The 17,651-nt window shown below is 41.6% G+C and overlaps 1 protein-coding gene across 1 annotated transcript in view; it reads left to right on the top strand.

Moving 5' to 3' along the window:
- LOC110546361 (pyroglutamylated RF-amide peptide receptor) overlaps positions 1-12,667 on the top strand; it is a 37,860-nt gene extending 25,193 nt beyond the window's left edge. The window contains exons 2-6 of the mRNA XM_021633149.2: positions 1,515-1,673; positions 2,953-3,014; positions 7,865-8,100; positions 9,484-9,581; positions 10,224-12,667. Coding sequence (XP_021488824.1) covers positions 1,515-1,673; positions 2,953-3,014; positions 7,865-8,100; positions 9,484-9,581; positions 10,224-10,630 — 962 coding nt within the window. The 3' untranslated portion in view covers positions 10,631-12,667. The remainder of the gene's footprint in view (positions 1-1,514; positions 1,674-2,952; positions 3,015-7,864; positions 8,101-9,483; positions 9,582-10,223) is intronic.
- Positions 12,668-17,651: the final 4,984 nt, after the last annotated feature.

Genomic DNA, 17,651 nt, shown 5'->3' with positions numbered 1-17,651 from the left:
TTCATGTGGGCTTCCTAGTAAGGGGAGCAGGGGCTATCTCTGACATGGACTCTGTTATCTGCTCTTTGATCACTTCCCCTGGTGGGAGGGCCCTGCCAGGCCACAGAGGAAGAGGATCCAGGTAGTTTTGATGAGATTTCATAGGCTAGGGTCAGATGGTAGGAGAGGATAGCTCCCCCTTTCTGTGGTCTAGGGGAGGAAGTAAGGGTAAGAGGAAGGGAGGGACTGGAAGGAGAGGAGGGAGGGGCTACAATCAGGATAGAAAGTAAATAAATTATATTAAAAAAAACTTTGGCAGAGCATTGTTCATAGCATAAGGGGTTGGCACTCTTTCAAATGACAAAGAAGCACTTAAAGAAACGCTCAGCTTCCTTAGTCATCAGAGAAATGCAAATAAAAATAACTCTGAGATTCCATCTCACACTGGTCAGAATGTCTCAGATCAAAATCTCAAGTGACAGCACATGCTGGCAAGGGTGTGGAGAAAGGGGAACACTTTTCCATTGCTGGTAAGAGTGTAAATGTGTACAGCCACTTTGGAAATCAATCTGGCACTTTCTTAGAAAACTGGGAATAGCTTTATCTGAAGACCCAGCTATACCTTTCTTGGGTATATACCCAAAAAAAAAATCTACCATACAAGAACACTCGCTCAACTATGTTCATGGCAGCTTTATTTGGTAATAGTCATAATCTGGATGTCCCTCAATTGAAGAATGGATAAAGAAACTATTACATGATGGAATACTACTCAACTATTAAAAACAAAGAAATGAAATTTGCAGGCAAATAGGTGAAACTAGAAAAGATCATTGTGAGTGAGGTGGACCAGACCCAGAAAAATACACATGGTATGTACTCACTTAAAAGTAGATTTTAGCCATATAATACAGGATAAGCATACTACAAGTCACAGAGCCAAAGAAGATAAGTAACATAGAAGATACAGGGGCAGATGCATAAATCTCACTTGGAAAGGGAGACAGAACAGACAGAGGCAGTGGCTGAAGAGAGGGAACAAGGCAGAAGAGGAGGAGCAGAGAGTTAAGAGGGTGGAGACCAGAACTGGGGAGAGCAAGGATGAGAGGGCAGAAAGCCTGTAGAGAAAAGAGAAACCGAGGGTGGGGGTATCTCTGTTCATGGTTCTTCAGTCAGGGTTTTGCTACCTAGCCCACACTGCACCCAAATGATCTCGATTCCCCCCTCAGTCTTTTATGTATTGGAATAGGGCTGTGCACAACCTTATTCATGGACCCTCTTTCTTGACTTACTGATTGTGTCTCCCACTGTTTTATGTACGATGCCATGGCACTTAAGAGTGAAAAACTCTAGTTAAAGAGCTAAAGCACAAAGCCACGCTTACTTTGTTCATTTGTTTGTGTAAATGGAACTGCTATAGCCCTGGAGCTTCTGAGTGGCCATTCAGAGCTAATGGCTTGTGTCATTTACAAAGGAACAGCTAAGGCTTTTAAGATGTAGTTTTTCGTATGACGTGGTCTGTTTCCTTGCTGCAGGTGCCTTCATTTGCAAGATGGTGCCGTTTGTCCAGTCCACTGCCGTCGTGACAGAAATCCTCACTATGACGTGCATTGCTGTAGAGAGGCACCAAGGCCTTGTCCATCCTTTTAAAATGAAGTGGCAGTACACCAACCGAAGGGCTTTCACAATCTTGGGTACGTGAGCCGCTTTTTGCCCCTTGACAAAATAGCTGAGATTAACAGTTTCGAAGTGAAAGGGTTCGCCTTGCATATGGCTTCAGACAGCACAGTCCGTGGCCACTTGGCTCTGGTAATTCTTGGCCTTTGGGCAGTAAAGCAGAACCATGACATGAGCATGCGATAGAGCAGTGGCCCACCTCATAGCAAACCACAAGTACACAGACAGCAACAGTCTGGGACAAGCCGTAGGCCGGCCACCCACTCCTCCCAATCAGGCCCTGCTTCCAGGCAGTCCATCCACCTACACATTCCTCAGTGGATTAATCCATTCCTGAAGCTGGTCCCTTCAGGATCCAATAACCTCCCCAGACACCCTTGAAGACTGAGGTAGCAGTCAAGTCCTTTGAGATTTAATACTCAGATTGAAATGTTAGGTTCGGCTATCAGTGTGCCACCTGCAGTGCTAATGACACTCTTCAGTGTAGAATGTCCTTTGTAGAATGTTCTTTGTCCTTTACGTATAAGAATTCCTGTATAACCTGAGGGATTTGGTCCTCTCTGTGTTTACCCAACACCAACTCTCCTTTACTTCTACCCTAATGCTTAAATATATTACTGTAGATATATTTCTCCAGTTCACATCTCCAGTTCACATCTTCAACTTTTCATACCTACCAGTGGCCTTTCCACGTTAACCTTCATCTGACGCTGAGATGTGAGCTCTGAGTGTGCAAGAGCAAGATGATCCTGATACAGAGCAGGGAATGTGTTTTGAGGGAAGCAGAGGGCAGGAGTGCGGTGCTGGCGTGTGCTCACAGTCACTCGTGGTTGCAAGAGCCTGAGAACAGAGTCCTTCAGATGGCTGACAGAGACGTGTCCCGCTCTCTTCCTTTTGCTTCCAGCACTTCTAGACTCTTAACTTGCCATCACTGTTCCCGGCTCAGCAATAGCAATACAGGACGAATACCACATAGCTCATAAGAAATGGTGAATCTGAAGCAATGTCCTAAAGTCCACCATGGCACTAGATTAATTTTCCTTCTTAGTGATCATCACTTAAAATCTAAGATGCTTCATAATGGTCTGAATTTATAATAGTCAGACGTAGAGTGTACAGCTGATAGAATCATCAAAGGTAGCAAACTTAATACATCACGTGAAATAAATAAGCAAGCAGCATTTCTGTTATAAAAATTTAGCTGGTGTTGTCTTATAAGGAACACTGAGGATCGCCTATCTGGTTAAGCATGTGGCTCCACTTGACTGCATTCTGATGACTATCACATTTTTACAGGTGTGGTCTGGTTGGTGGCCATCATCGTCGGCTCACCCATGTGGCACGTGCAGCGACTTGAGGTACTCAGGGTTGAATTGCTTCTTATGGTGCTGAAACCCTTCTCCACATCTTTCATGTATAACTATTATCCATTATCCATCGCAAGAACATTTCAGCAAGTCTGGATTACCTCAGTTCCTCCACTGGAGAACTTTCAAATGAAATAAAATAGTTTCCTTTGTTTTATTTAATTCTTCTAGATATTGTATTGCTAACATTGGTGCTTAACATTTTTAAAAAATGTTCCAAGTCACTTTCTCCATTTTCCTACAAATTAGACATTCTTTTCCTAGAACGCTCCAACGTCTTGATATAGTTGAAAATCCAATGATTGCTCTGTATTTTTTCTTTTATTGAAAATAGATTTTTTTGTACAATATATTCTGATTACAGTTTTCTTTCCTCTACCCCTCCCAACTCCTCCCCAGTCCTCCTCCTATCCAGATCCACATCCTTTTAGTCTCTCATTAGAGAACAAATAGGCATCTAAAGAATAATAATAATAAATCATAATAAGACAGAACAAAAACAAACAAATTGAAATAGGACAAAACAAACAGAGAGAAAAGAGTCCAAGAAAAGGTACAGGACACAGATATAAATGGAAAGACCCACTTGTTCGCACTGTGAGAAATCTCACAAAAACACAAAACCAGAAGCCATAGTATATAAGCAAAACCTGTAAAGTTTAAACAAACAAACAGACAAATGCCCTGACAGGACATTATGAGACAAGAAACCTCCAAATATGCAGCTGAACTAGTTTTCTGCTGGCCAACTAGTGCTGAGCATGCAACCTACCCTTAAGCGTCATTTGTTTCTCCAGGGAGACTCCCTTGGAAACAAACTAATTTTTCACTTAAAAGTGGGTGTCAGTTGGAGCTGGCTTCTGGGTTGTAGAGGGGATGTCTATTCACTTCTCCTTTCAGCTCTAGGACCCTGTCTGGTGCAGATTCATGCAAGCCCTGTGCCAGCGGCCTTAGTCTCTGTGAGTTCCTAGGTGTGTCAGTCCTGCTGCGTTTAGAAGGCCTTCCTTCCCTGGTGTCCTCCATCCCCTCTGGCTCTTACACTCTTTCTGTCTCCTCATCCACAGGGTTCTCTGAGTCCTGAGGGGAGAGGTTTGATGGAGGCGTGCTGTTTAGGGCTGAGTGTTCTGAGGTCTCTGGATATTATCTGGTTGTGGGGTTTTGTGTTTGCTCCCATCTTTTTTGGGAAGGAGCTTCTATGACGATGACTCAACAAGGCACTGATCTATGAGTACAGCAGCCTGTCATTAAGAGACATTTTATTGCTAAGTTCCTTTTGTAGAACAAAAGCGTGTGGTTTTCCCCTAGGTCCCCGTGCTATCTAGTCTCAGGTTCTTGGTCACCCAGATAGCATTGAATATGGATTCCATCTCGTGGAGCAGGCCTTGAAGCAAAACAGATATACTTTGCTTATTCTCACAAGACTTGCACCACCGTTGCACCAGTGTAGATCAAAGAGTTTGTAGCTGGGTTGGAGTTTCCATTGCTCTTTTGGTAGCATGCAGAGTACCCTCTGGTACCAGGAACACTAGACAAAAGTGGTGAAGGTTCTAGGCAGGCACCAGCTGGACTTCTTTGTGTTCAATGAATTGTGTGTGTGTGTGTTATTTTCAGCAGTACAGCCTTGCTCTCAATTTGTGGAGGGAAACCTATAACCATTGTGTCAGCCAGCATTATTGGGGGTTCCCCGGGACCTCTTTGGCTAGCAATGTGATTAGATACAACCTACTCCAGGTACTGGAAGCTTCATTTAGTGGCGAGGGATATCCAGCTGCAGCTGTCTCCCCTATGATTTGGTGATTTCATATGTGTGTACGATTTTAAAAGCTTCTACTGTATCAAGTTTCCACACACATCCTCAAGTAGCCTTTAATTTTAGCTGTCCCTCCCCAGATTCCCTTTCTCATCCCCCTCCCCTTCCCATCTGACCCTCCTGCCTGTCCATTACTCTCTATTCTCTTTCTCCTTTCTCCTCTATATTTTCTTTCATTGTTAACTCATGCAAAAAAAATGTAATAGATTAATTGATTCTCTTTCATAAAGCCTTTCTTGCCTGCATCATCTTCATAGATAAATTGAAAAAAAAAATGAGTAGAAAACACATTCAGAGAGCATCTTATCTAATCCCTCTCCTTTTCCCGCCTTCGATGGGTTCGGCCATGTGTGGGAATTCATGGTAAAGGAGGGTAGGTGTTGGCTTGACCCAACCTGTTCTGTGGGTGTGAACTTGAACATCTTTTGTAGTCTAACACAGACAGCAGTCTTCAAATGCAACAGAGCATAGCTCACATAGCCCCTGACAAAATTTATGAAATGATACTTTCTTTTCTACTTTTTTTAAATCGAAAGGCAAATATGGAATTTTACTAAGCTTGCCACATCCATCAGCAAGGATATCAAGTGAAACATAAGATAAGAGTAGGTTTTAGAAACAATCTGATATTTGTTCTATGATTTGAGGATTGAGTGAGCTGAACTGTGTAAGAGCAGAGAGCAGCTTTATGTGATAGCACTTTTGAAGCTATCTGAGGATGTCCCAAGCTGCTGCACCAGCTCTGCCAGAATTCAATTAATTAACATTCTCTGCTCACTTTCCACAAAGAAACAGTGCTACATCTGTTATGAAACTCCCAGTCCACTGCCGTAGTCGCTTAAGTTTATATAATCGATTTAAAACCCGGCCTTTCCCTCAGCTTGAATTGACATTGGGCCTAGAAATGTGAAGGGCTGTGGCTGCCTGCTGGGTGTCTCTGTTCCTCTGTGTGCAGGTGAGCCTCTCCCTCCCACAAGCTGATGAGGAGAAAGGGGAGAGGCAGGAACAGAGGTAGTCTGGAAACAGTGTCTCTGGGTCTGACTGTGACTCATACCTGATGCTTTTCATCTCATTTTCCCAAGACACCCAACACCTCTGGCTGCTTGTCCACTCCTGAGCCCTTCTATGCACCTCCGGCAGGACCAGCTCTTTTCCACCAGCAGAATGTAGAGTGATGGACTCTTTCACAAATGACACATTCCCAACGTAAGATCATTCCTGCACCATAGAAAACACGTAGATGTGGCAATTAAAAAAAAAACAAAAACAAAAAAAAACAACTTTTCTCCAGAGTAGACTTTAAATACACTAGAAAATGTGTCATACAATCTAATTGACATAACTTCGTTCACTATCAGATCAGCCAACCACATTTGCTTCCTGTATTAACGTGCATCCCGTGGTCGCCTCATCCCTAAATGCTATTAGTACCTGTGCAAGCACGTAGGAACCCGAGTCTCCCAGGCAGATGATGGAACATGAGGCCCTTGCTGCTGTGTTCTCTCGGGCATGGCTTGTTCTCATCTCTCAGGGAATGCAAAGAAATGATTAAGTGAACCATGTCACCACTTAGGTCCCCTCTGGGCACTTGTCAACATACCATTTTCCCCGACTCTCAGGCTTCACACTGAGTACAGTATCTCTAACATCTAACACTGAGGAAAGCAAAAGGCTTTTTCATGGGTTGTTGACACTGGTATCACTAGTGTCAGTAATAAATGGTCTCTTTCCTTGGTGCCCACGGCGACATTTGTGTTTGGGAGAAAAATGTGACTCGTATGTAAGGATGAGGAGGGTGGTGAAAGTAGAAGTGAACCATAGACCCTGAATATCTTCTCAGCTCTCGGTTCTGTCTTAAACAGTAACATTTCAGAGAAATGTATGTTTAGAAGTGGAGACTGTGTTGCCAGGAATGTAGCACACATGAGAAGTCGGGGAGAGAACACCTGGGTTAGAGCATACCTAGAGATTTGCTTGTCCCCAGAGCTATGTGAACCCATCAGAGACTAGCATGGGGCTTTGTTATTTCGTGATCTCTATGGTCATTGCAGGGGCAACTTACAGGGAGTCGGAATAGGTTGTGGTTTTACCTCTAGTCATGGGAAGTTCAGATTTTGAAATTGCTTTCCCAATGATTCATATCCTGGTTATATCTGTCTGTAACACCTAGACCAGAACTTGGATTTTCTTGCCCTTTCAATTGCTACTGAAGATTGTGATGAAATTGCACATAAGCACATAAACAAAAGTGAAACTATATTCAAAACCTAAGTATTCACCTGAAAAGATCCAAAGTGCCTAGAGGACAACATCCCTGATAAATGCTCACATTTTCATTTTTGTTACCTAAAGATGTGGCTTTTGAATATGTTTTAAAAGGTTTGGTTTGATCTAGAAATGAGCCACACCATTTTCTGTTGTTGTTAATAAAGCTTGAACTTAAAAACGAGTCTGCCAGAAATAGTTTGAACAAATCAGCGAACAAAGGTCATTTGGATTATTTCAGGATGGCAGTAGTTGGATCTCATTTCCTATTTGCCTCAGAATTTAAAAGCTATCAGTTGCCTCTTTCAGCATCTCTTACTTTACGGAAGTCTGGTGATTCTCCAAGTCTGTTTCTTCAACAAGTGAGGAAGCAAAATATGTTGGTTCAGTTAATATTATAAGCAGAAGCAGACGGCAGATAGCATATGGTATTTTCAATATACAGTGTGGGAAGTGTGTTCTTTTAACTCACTGAAAAGTTGTGAGAAGCAAAAAATAAATAAATAAATAAAAGTTAAGAAAGGAAAGAAGCATGCACAGACCTCAATTCTATTTCAAATCTAAAAGCACAAAGTTCTCAAAAGACCTAAGCAGGTAAGCAGAAAAACTGCATTTTACTACAAAATAACAATAAAGCAGTGATACACATTTGAAATAATATCAGTGACAAATGTGAAAAGTCTCTAAAATGATTTATTGCAATGACAGCTGACTGCTTCTGGTGTTGACTGCTGGTTCTTATAATTGAATTATTCTTGCTATAAAGATTAAGTATGACTTCCTATATGAAAAAGAACATGTCTGCTGCTTGGAAGAATGGGCCAGCCCCGTGCACCAGAAAATCTACACCACCTTCATTCTCGTCATCCTCTTCCTCCTGCCTCTCGTGGTGATGCTTGCCCTCTACAGTAAGATTGGCTATGAACTGTGGATCAAGAAAAGAGTGGGAGACAGCTCAGCGCTTCAAACTATTCACGGGAAAGAAATGTCCAAAATAGCCAGGTCTGTCTGAACAAATGTTCATCTTTGTTTAAAAGGTTTTAATCATTGTACTAGGAGGGACTGTTGCCAAGGATGCCAGAACTCTTGGATAATTTAGTCACAATAATCTAAGTTGAGTATTTAAACCCTTGAAGCTCTGTGCAGTTTAGTGTATTGCAAAAAGATAGATCAAAATCATTAGCTCTTAAATCAAAAGCAAAGTTGGAGCTAGGAAGAGAATTAAGAGCATGGTGGCATTTTCATCTATATGTAAATATAATTTGCAGGAAGAGCTATGAGCCGGTGTCACGGCTCTGTGGTCCCCTCTCTGTGTCACTTCGCTGGCCAGGGGACACAGATCCACATTTTCTCTCTCCCCTGTCTTTTTCATATATACAGAGTTACATAGTGACATCCATCCCTACTTCCTGCTACTCAAAGATGATGCTAACATACACCTAGAAAAAAATTTTAAACCAGAGCGTATTACTAATGTTGAATGATTATTGTTGAAATTTGATTTTAAAGTAACAGCTATCTTTCTGGCCTTATTCATTAGTATGATTTTTTAACACTACGATGCTGCATATATAGTGCAATAGACTTACTTCATAGTCCGCACTGACCATTCAAATGAAACCGAGGGAGGCCTTCTGTGCAGACTTCCAGAGAGCTGATGGGATTTGGTTGTGTCTCAGGTGTGCGGTGCCCTCTAGTGACCAGTTTGTGTACAGACGGGCCCTTATGACCATAAGGCAGTCCCAAAACGTCATCACCTTGGGAATTTTCATTGAATTGGTTGTTCCCTTTCCTCGGGAGGTGGGGGCTGGAGGGGTGGGGGGGAGGTATTGAGTTGAAAGGAGAGGTGCCAAGTCTGAACTTTTAAAATAGAAACTAAATATTTAGTTCTACTGCGGATATAAGTCTACCTCATAAGAAGAATAAAGAAATGAGCCCGAATTACTGGTAAGCCAGAGTTCTACATTTGTCCTTGAAGCTCACTGTATTTTATAAATATTTTTATTTTGCTATCACAGAGCTTACTCACTCAACTTAGAGCCCTAAATCCAAACCCAAAGTACGTCGGTTACTAGCCATCTGACTGCCAGTCATGGAACCTTCTCTGTGTCTCCATTTCTGTGTTGGCCCATTGATTTGCTTGAATATTAATGATACATTACATGTCAGTAACCTAGTAAAATACCAACCCCACAATGGGCACACATCATAAACATATGTATTACATGAAGACCATGAAGGCAAGGAGTAAAACAAGCAGGAAAAGGCGATAAGCTGCCTGCAGTTACGCTGGGGTGGACGAAGGCCAACTTCGATGCCAGTCTTGCTGTTTAACACATTTTCCATGGGCAAGTGAACCAACACACTACTCTTTTGCGGGTCTAGGAAGAAGAAGAGGGCTGTCGTGATGATGGTGACAGTAGTGGCTCTCTTTGCGGCATGCTGGGCACCTTTCCATGTTGTCCACATGATGGTTGAATACAGTGAGTACCTGGCATTCTCGTTTGACGACTCTGACCCATTTCCTGCTAGAATAGACAGAAACGACTGTAAACCTGTTGCTATTCCCAGGCTTAATTAAACATCAAGCCTTGAGTCTGGCTCCTCCCTGCTAAAAGAGCACCAGGTCACTGTGTGGAGGGTGATTCTGTGTGATGAGGACACCCTAGCCAGCGTACTTTAGTAGTTGTACACAATAAAGAAAAGCTTCCAGGTTCTCCCCTGAGGGGAGCCATATGGCATTTTACAAATGATCTCTTTACAACCTCAATGTGGCCTTTGTCAGGCAGCACCCGGGATAGTCTCCCTGGTAAGTTAGGACTTTGAGTGGCTTTCAGTGTGACGGTGTTTTCTGCAGCGCAAGTGAATATTTGAACTCCTTCTTCTAGCTTACACGGCACTTGAATGTTTTGGTTGAATTGCCTGGTAATGTGTTCTGGAGAGCAGCCTGTGTAGGTAAAGAATGCTCATCACAAAGGTCATTTGTTTCCAGATAATCAGATTCCTCTCCCCAAGTGGTCTTCAGAAATTTACATACCTTTCACCTCTGACAATGTCAGATGATAAGTGCTTCTGAATTTTCTTGAGAAAGTCAATCAGCGTTCTGAAGTATTATTCTATTTCAGGTAATTTTGAAAAAGAATATGATGATGTCACAATCAAGATGGTTTTCGCTGTAGTACAAATCATTGGGTTTTTCAACTCCATCTGTAACCCCATTGTGTACGCGTTTATGAATGAAAACTTCAAAAAGAATTTCTTGTCTGCAGTTTGCTATTGCATAGTGAAAGAAACCTTCCCTCCAGCACGGAAGCATGGGAATTCTGGAATTTCAATGATGCAAAAGAGAGCAAAGTTATCACGACAACAGCGTCCAGTAGAAGAAACCAAAGGAGATGCATTCAGCGATGCCAACATCGAGGTCAGATTGTGTGAGAAACCGGGAGAGAAAAGGCAGCTCAAGCGACAGCTTGCCTTCTTTAGTTCTGAAGTTTCTGAAAATTCCACTTTCGACAGTGGACATGAATTGTAATGGTACCTTCAGAATTGAGATCATTTGCGTGGAAAGTTATTTTGAGCAAAGGTCAAAGACTGTTTTTTAAGTATTGACAAAAAGAGAAGCAGGACATGTTTTCCATTTGAACTGACACAGTACATGAAACTATGACTTTAAAAGATCATTAAAGCAGCTCTGAAGATTATTAAAGTACATTTAGCAAAGACATCATAAAAAAAACAATGGTTTTGGCAGCAGTTTTCATCCATGTAGTCAATGTAATGTGACTTTCTGTGCATTGCTAAACGGGGTAAAAATTATTAAAATTGTGCTATCGTCCTTGAATATTAAACAGCTGAACATTGTAATGTAATGTACAGTATGCTGTTGAACTTAGGAAAACAAACTTTGCAATTGATATTTGTGCTGTAATGAAAAAAGTAAAAAAGGATGAAGAATCGGGCAAGTGACAAGTAATAGAACTTAAGAGACAAATACATGGTCCTATGAGTTGCCATCTCTGTGATGACAGGTCACCTCATCTCATCCTTTAAAGTCTCTGTTTGTCCCTGTATGAACTGAGGTTCTGCCTTACTTGCTTCGTGGAGCGGTCCCGAAACAAAGTGCCTAAAAAGAAAGGCACTTTCTAAAGTGATGAGCTGTGGGTCCCGGCCCTGCCCCTCCTGTCTCTGGCTCCCCTGTTCTGCTCTGTTTTCCCTTCTAAAACTTAGTCCAGCGCTACCTCACTCTCCTCTCATGTCTGTGTTGTAACTGGTGTTTCTCATCAAAAGAAACATGGGGTAACCTTATTTATTGACAAAAATAGATCATAGATAGATAGATAGATGACAGAGATTACAGATGTTTATATATTTTTGGTACTTTATTTCCTCTAGTGAGAGGAAAGACTTTTTGATATGTATTAAGAGAGACTTTCTTTGTAGCAGACTAACGGGGAAGGTCTGAGGCAACGCTGAGCTTGTAGAATATTGCTATCTCCAAGGCACACCTCCTAGTGGTGCACCAGGAAGGACAGAGTCACTGTCAGCACTCTTTTACTGTCCCCACAGACAGGATACCCCAAGCCAGGCCACAGCCTCATTGCCTACATGTCTCTTCTGCCTCCAGTTTGCGAGCATTCATTCCATCTGAAGAACTCAGAACAGTTTATAATTTAAGCTTTAAGCTTTGGAAACCAAAGAGCACAAACTACTTGGGTCCCCTTAGTTACAAGCATTTCATCTTATGTGCATCAGAGAAGTGTTGTTGAAAAGGAAAAAGGTAAAAGACAGGGTGTAGAATGAGAAAAACAAATTGCATGACACAGGAAAATTAGCAAGTGAAAAGGGGGGAAACTCATTTGTTTTTTATGGCTCACTTTTGTAAAGTGCCACCTTTTTTGTCTAGTTACACTGTAACAAAACACTGATCATTACACTGAGAAATCCTTTAAAGTGGTCCTGATGTGCTGATTTTGATTATCTTCACTTAACCGCTAAACATTTGTATGATAATAAAACGTTAAGTGTAGAATTATGTACTTATCCATCCATAAATAATAAATTCAAAGCAGAAAGCATCCCTAGTGGCTTCCAACGGAAGAATGACCAACTGGGCAATGCTACATCAATGTGGTCTATATTTTCAAGGAGCCCCGATGGTTGTGTGTGATGGGGGAAGTAATTTTAGTAATAGGAAACTATACAACTTCTAGTGGGGAGGAATGTGCAGTGTGCATGCCTGGTTCCCACAGGGGCCAGAAGAGGGCGTCAGATCCCCTGAAACTGCATTACACGTGGTAATGAGCTGCCATGCGGGTGCTGGGAACAGTGCCTGTGCCCTCTGGAAGAGCAGCCAGTGCTCTTGGCTACTGAGTTATTCTTCCTAATGTTTAATTTGGTCTTTGCCACCATCAAACCTGTGAAATTCCTTTATTTGACATCCCATTAAGAGTTATTTCTGTGGGAGGGACTGAGGGAAGGGACTACAGCTGGGATACAAAGTAAATAAACTGTAATTAATATGAAAAAAATAAAAATAATTTTAAAAAGTTATTTTTGCGCTAATGTAACAATTTTCCGTTTTATTGCCCAAAGTTTAACACATAGCCACTTAACTCTATTTCCTGTAAGAACAGCAGATTCTTTACATACAGTGGTGAGGAGTTTATTGCTGCGGGTAAAAATGGAGGTGGAAGTGCTGCTATTTTTCATACGTAGTATTTAAAGGTTCTTATGGGGTATGTTTAAAAATGGATCCTTGCTTTTGTTCAGCTATTATTATTATTAACTTTATCTTTTAGACTATAATATAGTTATAATATTTCTCTCTTCCCTTTTCTCTCTCCAAATCCTCCCATCAACCTCTTCCTACTCTTCTTCAAATTCATGGCCTCTTTTTTCCCCACTAATTGTTATACATGCACATATGTATATATACATACATATATATATGCCTAAATATAACCTGCTCAATCTGTAGACTGCTACCTGCAGCTATGTTTTCAGGGCTGTTTGGCACTAGGCACCCAATTGGTGTTAGAGAACAACTTCCTTGGGGAAGGTCAGCTCTCCACTCCCATCTCTCCTGAGTTGCCTACAGTTCTTTTTGTAGAACTTTTTTCTTTTTTCTTTTCTTTTCATGCACTTTTCCTCATCTACACCGGTATTGTCCTTGTTCAATCCATGGTTGGGAAACTGTGTTGGTGAAACTTAATGAGTGAAGCTTCTCGAATTACTACATGACACAGTCTCACAGCAAACTCTGCGACCCTCCAGCTCTTACTATCTTCCTGCCCTCTCTTCCTCAATGTTCCCCTAGACTTAGGAGTTGGAGTTCAACTGTTATTTTTGAACCTCCTGCAATGTGTCTGATCTAGACACTGTCTCTCCCTTCCCAAATGAAGAACATTTTCCTCTCTAAACCAGATAATGCTGATTGATTGATTTAGGTTAATTGGGCACTGAAATAATAGAGAAAATTCAGTTATAAAAATAATCAAGTGAATCCATAAGTTTGAAAATTAAATACATCTCTATCAACTTAGATATCAGGCATGTTTTCCTCTTACTTGACAAAATTTTTATATTCCAAACATGGATTATGACTCATTTCATGTAAGAAAAGGTTAGACATAAATGAAGTGAAGAATGGTTTTTAAAATAAACCTGTGTAGCTATTGTACTTTTGAGAGGACAGTAGGAAATGTCATTGCTCTGACTCCATCAGTTTCATGTCAGTATGGCACAATCCTTGGCTTCCAAAATATTTATAAAGTGAGTTTAAATCAGGAAAATTTACATAAAAAGAAAACTTTACAATTGCATCTTTAATTATTTGTCACAAGCAATTTCTTGAAAAGGCTCCAAGGCAAAGGGATGTTGTGGATATAAGCATGTTTTTGTTTTAATCCCAGGTGCGGGGTGTCGGGCTGATTCAGAGAGTCCACAGCAGCAGACTATTTGCCTCATGTGGGCTCTGAGAGGAGCTCTTTGCCAGTTGCAGATACTTTAAATCTGAGGACTGGGTAGAGAGAATAGATGCCAGAGCCCAAAGAGTATGGTTCAGCTCTGAGAAAGAACAAGGCTGCAGCTGCTGCTTCCCTTCTGGGGCTCCTGTTGCTGTTGATGCAGTGAGACAAGAAGTTGGAGATCTCCTGAAATGAGGACTGGACTGGCTCCAAGGAACCCGACAACCCTAACCAGCAGAAAGCAGCTAAGAGAACTGAGCCTCCTCTCCAGCTAACTTTTCCTCTCCTATCTGGTGGTGGGGTGTTGGAAAGGATTGGGAGGGAGTACGGAGAAAGAAATATAAGAAATGTAAATAAAAGAGTTTTTTTAAAGTATGCCAACACAGGAACATCTGAAAAGCAGCCGTGTGCTTCTTCTCTGCGGGGAACAAGCACAGCAAGTGTGTGGATGTTCTCAAAACTCCAACGACAGTCGTTAACTCAAAAGTAATTGTGCGATGATTTCTTAATCGAAATGGCAGGTTGTATAAACATGTATTCCTTCTACCCGACTGCTAATAAAGTAGTAACAAATGTACAAAGCCACAACGATCATGAAAAAAATGAGGGTCGCCAGAGTAAAGGAGAAGTCACAATAAAGTTCTTGATAAGCAGACCTGAAATTTAGTGACAATTGCGAAGACAACACAGGAAGCCACCAAGGATGCCTAGAGAAGCAGTAAAGAACAGTTTTCTTCAGCAGCATCCTGAGGAAACTGAGGATCTCTTAAGCTGTCTCTTCGGTAGAGATGGATACAAATGGTCACTATCTGGAGATCAGCTACACTGGAATCAGTGTCCTCCAACAGACGTGATGAACAGAATTTCTATGCAGAAGGTGTTCATTCGCACTGTGTATCAACCCACCTGGTACAAATGCACACTTTCCTGTCTAAAGAAATTGGAGGAGGGGCTAGAAAGATGGCTCAACAATTCAGATCACTCACTGCTCTTGGGGCCAGAGTTCAGTTCACAGCACCTACATCGGGCAGCTTACAGCTATGCGCAGCTCCAGCTCTGGGATATCTTCTGGTCTCTTCAGGCAAATGAACTCATGTGCCCAGACCCACACAAAGACATACAAGCATACACATAGTCAAAAATAATAAGGTGGCTGGAGAGGTGGCTCAGTGGTTGAGAGCACTTGCTGCTCTTGCAAAGGACCTGAGTTCGGTTCCCAGCAGCCATCTGGAAGTTCACAACCATTTCTAACTCCAATTCCAGAGGATCCAATAACTAGCACTCTATCTGCTCTCCACAGACACATGGCACACCCATGGTAAACATACATACATGCAGGCGAACATTCATACACATAAAATAAATAAATCTTTCAAATACATAAATACAAACTCTTTCAGAAAAAAATCTTTATATACACAGTAGAGTTTTCTATGGGAGTCAGAGGAGGGCATCAGATGCTCTGGAGCAGGAATTACAGGCATCTTGGTGTGGATGATAGAAACTGAACACGGATTCTCTTGAAGAGTAGTGTACACTCTTCGTACTGAGCTATCTTTCTAGCCCTCATCCTATCAAAAATAAGAACAAAATCAACCAAACTTTTTGAATCAAAGTTAGATGATGATCCAGTTAGATTTGAGACAAAACTTGAGTATTTATACATATTCCAAAAATTTGGTACATTTCAAAAGTATGGTTTGTAAAGAAGGAAGGAGACAATTAATGCACGTTAGAAGAAAGGACCTGGGAGATAACACATTTCCAGGACTTGTTATTTAATTTTGCAAGCACTGTTCTTACAAAATTGGAAATTAATAGTAGAATGTCCATAGATAGAGATTTGCCTTTCAAAACTGTAGAATCTGGGGCTAGAGAGATGGCTCAGCAGTTAAGAGTTCTTTACCAATCTTGTAGATGACCCAGGTTTATCTACCATTACTCATGGCTAACCCATGGCCTATAACCCAATTCCAGGAGTCTGACCTCACCAGCTTTCCATGTGTATGAGGTGCACACAAACTCACACACGTACACACACACACACACACAGAGAGAGAGAGAGAGATAATAAAAATACTATAGAATCTAAATCCTTCTGTTGCCTTCTAGTGGAAATAAAAGTAATATTGCTTTCTCTGTCATAAAGTTCTTATAGACACCATGAGAGTAGTATCATTCTTACACCTTGATGACATCTGATAGGGGAACAAGATAGACTTTTGGTTAAAAAAAAATGATGTCTATACTAGCTTGATTCTTTATGAACTTTATGGAACAAATAAACCTCACCAACGTGAATGATCAGGGATGACTCGTGTCTGAACATTAGTGACCCACATGCTGGGGTAAAAGTTGCCCAATCCAGAGTGTGTATAATAAGGTGAACAAGTGTCCGGGAAAGAAAGTGAGCCAAGGATTGGCAAAGGGTAATACTTCATTGGTTTCCTGATAACACCTGTATGGTGGCCAGGCCTCCAGACTTGAGAAGCAAGGATGCTCAAGATCCCAGCAACATTGAGGACAACCATGCCTGGGAACCAGGTAAAGAGGAACAGGTGTGGGCTGAAGTCCTGCTCAACACTCCATACCAAGCTTTCTCCTCAACACAACAGAAATCCCAGGGTTCCCTGGAGAATTCAGAGAAGCCTCAATGGCATCTTAGTCTTGTTTGAGTAGTTTGAGTGACGACCACCTGTATTCTAGGAAGCACAAAGTGGGTTTGCTCCTTTGGGAAGTGATAAACGTCAGGTAAGCACCTTGAAAATACTGTGCAGGGAGGTCTCTTCCAAGAGGAGAATGTTCTCTTTCTGAGCTACCCACCCACTCTTACACATGCCACCCTCCTCCACCTGGAAGTTTGTTACTCAAGTATGGAGAGTTCTCTGATGTTTTTGAGATTACAGGACATCTTGCCTGGTTGCCAAGCAGCAATCCTGGCTGGGAATGGTCTGGGCATCACAGACCAAATAATTAACCTGTTTGATGGCAATTCATTGTATCTCTGAAACAAATATTTTACTAAGCTGACGTATTTGTTTTGTTCTCTTCCTCTATTCACTTGACTGTATGCCCTGACATTTGTCCGTGTCACTTTACAGACATTTGTGCCAGCTTTTCATTCACAGACCAATAATTTATTATGAGACTGTGTAATCAATGGCTTGGTACCTCAGTGTCTTGAATGTCTGTTTCAGAAGTAACACTACTACCTTGGACATTCCTGACCTCTGCCCTTTTCTCTTGACCTGTTTATTTATTTATAAAAAATCCCTAGCAGTTGAATTTCTTGGTCAGTCAGAACACCCTAAGATGACAGACCTCTGCTTACCTGCCTGGGTGTCCATTGCAGAAAGGGGCAAAGCAGAATCGGACATCAGGTCCTGGCCCTGCTCTCCACAGCTCCCAACCTTGTCTACAATGGTTTTTGCTTTGTTTTGTTGTTACCACAAAGACCTTCTTCCATCGTGTAGGTGATAATATGAGTCATGCTTGGAAAGCATGAGGAGAGGGATTAAGGGGGAAGCTATTGAGAGAGATAGGAGAAAAAGAACTAGTGCCTTGTAATCTAGTATCTAGTTGAACCAC

This window comes from Meriones unguiculatus, chromosome 2, assembly GCF_030254825.1.
Source record: "Meriones unguiculatus strain TT.TT164.6M chromosome 2, Bangor_MerUng_6.1, whole genome shotgun sequence".
NCBI lineage: Eukaryota > Metazoa > Chordata > Mammalia > Rodentia > Muridae > Meriones > Meriones unguiculatus.
Note: the sequence above shows the minus strand (reverse complement) of the source record. Positions and strands in the feature narration are given on the sequence as shown.